The sequence below is a fragment of the Notothenia coriiceps genome, unplaced genomic scaffold (assembly GCF_000735185.1).
Source record: "Notothenia coriiceps isolate Sejong01 unplaced genomic scaffold, NC01 NC01_scaffold00021768, whole genome shotgun sequence".
In the NCBI taxonomy this organism is placed as follows: domain Eukaryota; kingdom Metazoa; phylum Chordata; class Actinopteri; order Perciformes; family Nototheniidae; genus Notothenia; species Notothenia coriiceps.
Window position 1 is genome coordinate 1 of NW_011354469.1, and position 2,926 is coordinate 2,926.

General features: G+C 45.6%; 1 protein-coding gene across 1 annotated transcript; it reads right to left on the bottom strand.

The window, feature by feature from the left end:
- Positions 1-6: 6 nt before the first annotated feature.
- On the bottom strand, positions 7-2,335 carry LOC104953468 (delta(3,5)-Delta(2,4)-dienoyl-CoA isomerase, mitochondrial-like; the record flags this gene model as incomplete). The annotated part of the gene is made up of 4 exons (XM_010780420.1): positions 2,161-2,335; positions 1,767-1,891; positions 1,614-1,662; positions 7-40 (listed from the first exon to the last, which is right to left on the bottom strand). Coding segments are annotated over exons 1-4 (323 nt in total), but the record flags the coding sequence as incomplete, so codon positions are not given.
- Positions 2,336-2,926: the final 591 nt, after the last annotated feature.

Consider the following 2,926-nt stretch of genomic DNA (forward strand, 5'->3'; position numbering starts at 1 on the left):
GTGCACAGACGGATGTCACAGGCGGTGATCAGGTCCACACCTGCAGCAGAGCAGGAACACGCAGCAGCACACGCACCGTGAAGAGAAACGTTATATAGAAGAAAGTACCATAAAATACCAGCTTAAAGTGGACCTATCATGCTATATTTGAATAATGTATTGTAGGGCCATACCTATATAAGGTATATTTATACGTTTTATTTTTCAAAATACCAAACAGATCATGCATTTTATCCATTCCTCATTTTGCTCAATTTAACACTGTCTTTCATGCTCGGATTCTGTGAGAACAGCACCATCTGGTGGCCTGAAATATGTACTACAGCGTCTCCAGCGCTTTCGAACGGCAATGTCCGTGGCTTTCTCCTCCTGATCGGTGGAGTTGGCCCAATAGCCGTAGCGCCACCGTCCTGACGTCAGAAAAGTGTTCAAATCTGGATCAGTCTGTATCAGATCCGTTGCAGCCCCTTTTTAAGAGATTTGGGTATGGAGGAAAAGAGAGAGGGTTGTGTTTTCTGACTCTCGTACCTCATTCACACAAACGGTGTTTCGGGGCCGGTTCGGAGCTGGAGCTTGAAAAGCACCGGGTTTTCCTCTTCACACCGCAGCGGAGCAGCCTCTTAGCTCTGGAATCCGGTTCATTTCGAGCACCAAAAAATTGTCCGGCCAGAGCAAAAGCACCACATACGTCACGCTTACGTCGAGGCGGGGGCAGGGGCAGGGGCGGGATCAACTCCTGAACAACAACAAAAAGCCGGTGTGTTATCCAGTTTGTACACAACGATGGAGAAACTTAACAAGCAGCAGTGATCCACTGAAGAGAGAAGCTACCTACTGGGAATCTGGTCTTTTGAAGAGGTACAGAGGAAGCTGGAGCACAATCGGCCATTGTTGTTGTTGTCAGCTGTGAGGGGTTTCCGCGCGGTTTGGCTTTATGAAGCAGGCAAGCAAACGGTTACATCATGACGCAAACGATGACGCAATGACGCAGCACCAGTCGGACTTTGGGCTGTGTGAAAAGCGCCGGAGCTAAACCGAAGAACCGGTTCTGAACCTGAAAAGCTCTAGCACGGAGCTTGAACCGGAGTTGCGTTGGTGTGAATGAGGTATTGGTGAGTTCCCTGACACACCGGGGACACATATTCATGTACAAAGGACGTACAAAGGTGCATTTTGCATGATAGGTCCCCTTTAAGTAAAAATATAAAGCATAAACTATACAAGAACATTGGAGACAAAAAGGTAAAGAGACAGGTGTGATTCATATCAGAAGAGTCATTGTGTATGTACAGTACAACAGATGTATGGGATATTTATAAAATAATGTTTATTAATGTTACTTGCTGTTTGTGTTAATACAGAGATGTTATATCAGTAACTATAGAATATCCGATTTAATATATAGAAGAAGGTGAAAGGTAGTAAAAAATATAGCACAATATATAGTATAGTTAAACAATGTAACATAAAATACTATCAAAATCATAAAGGTAGGCTTTGTGTGTTCATTTTATGGTAAAGTGGAGTTGCAATTGGTCTATGATCTGAATTTATAGCTGCACAATAATAATAGTGATGTAATGATGATGATGATGATGATGATGACGACCTACCTCCCCCCACACACGCTCCGTGAATGGCCACCACAACAGGCTTTGGACACTACAATGAGAAAAAAAGGAAAAACAGACTGAAACACTTGAATGCTGCAATTGACCTGTCAGCAGTATGGTTCTTAGTGTGAGGAACAGAACCTCTCTGCTGACCTTCTCTATGACGCTGAACGTCTCTTGGTACTTGGTGATTATTTTTTTCATGTTCCACGACCTTCTGGCCATGTCGTCCCCCTCTGGTTGGAGGACGTCTCCGGCCATGTCCATCAGGTCGATTCCTGGACGGTCACACAGCACAGAATAAATATGGCTTACTGTGAAGACAGTGGCCGTTTCTCAATCGCGAGTACACATGCTGCAGAACAACTATTTCAAGTATACTACGTCATAGAGTGGGGCAGAATGCTGGGCATTTAACATGCATTTAAACAGTCCTTTGGCGCCACTCAATGACTTAGTATTCTTGAAATAGTTGCTCTGCAGCAGTTTTACTTGCGATTGAGAAACGGCCAGTATCATAAAGAACATCTGTCCCCCTGACACCCACCAGCTGTGAAGATCTTCCCAGCCCCTGAGACGAGCACCACCCTGCAGTCCGGGTCCGCTGCGATCTCATTGAAGCAGTCCACCATCTCACTGGAGGAGAAAGCCAAAGGCTCCATCAGTTATTAAGCGCTACAGAAACACTGTTGTGTGCATGCTTCAATAACGACTTCCAGTGGTCTACCTTTCAATATTAGAAAAATATTAAATCACATAGAGAATTAAAACTGCGGTCACAGACGTGCACGCAGTTGTGGGCGGGCCTTCGCATCCGAGCGCCTGTCGGGGAGGGTCGCCGGTCGTCACGGCGTCAAGCAGACGCGCGCGAGTCCTCCGAAATGAGCCATCCGTAAATTTCTCAAATGTTCGCGTCCCGGACTCCTCGGTCCTCCGGCAGCGACCCGGAAACGGATGTGGGCGCGCCGCCTCGAAGGAAAACAAATTTCTGTAAAGGCTCGTCGAGGATTGATTATCGCGGAGGCTGTCTGGAGGAGCAGTAACCGTGGCGTGTGGTGCAGTGGGTTGTGCAGACTTTCTGCCCTTTACCGTTTGTTTACTCAATAAACGCATCTCCTCTGGATATTAGGCTATGTATGTTTTTAATACAACTGCTTTAATTGTGAGCCGACATTTACAGTGAGAACTACGGAGCCCCTTAGGGGACTTGGAGAAGTAAAAAAAAAAAAAGATTTGAACAAAGAAAATAAATAAATGTTGCAAAACCTTTGCGAGATCTCGCAATACTTTTGCGAGATCTTGCAAAACCCCTT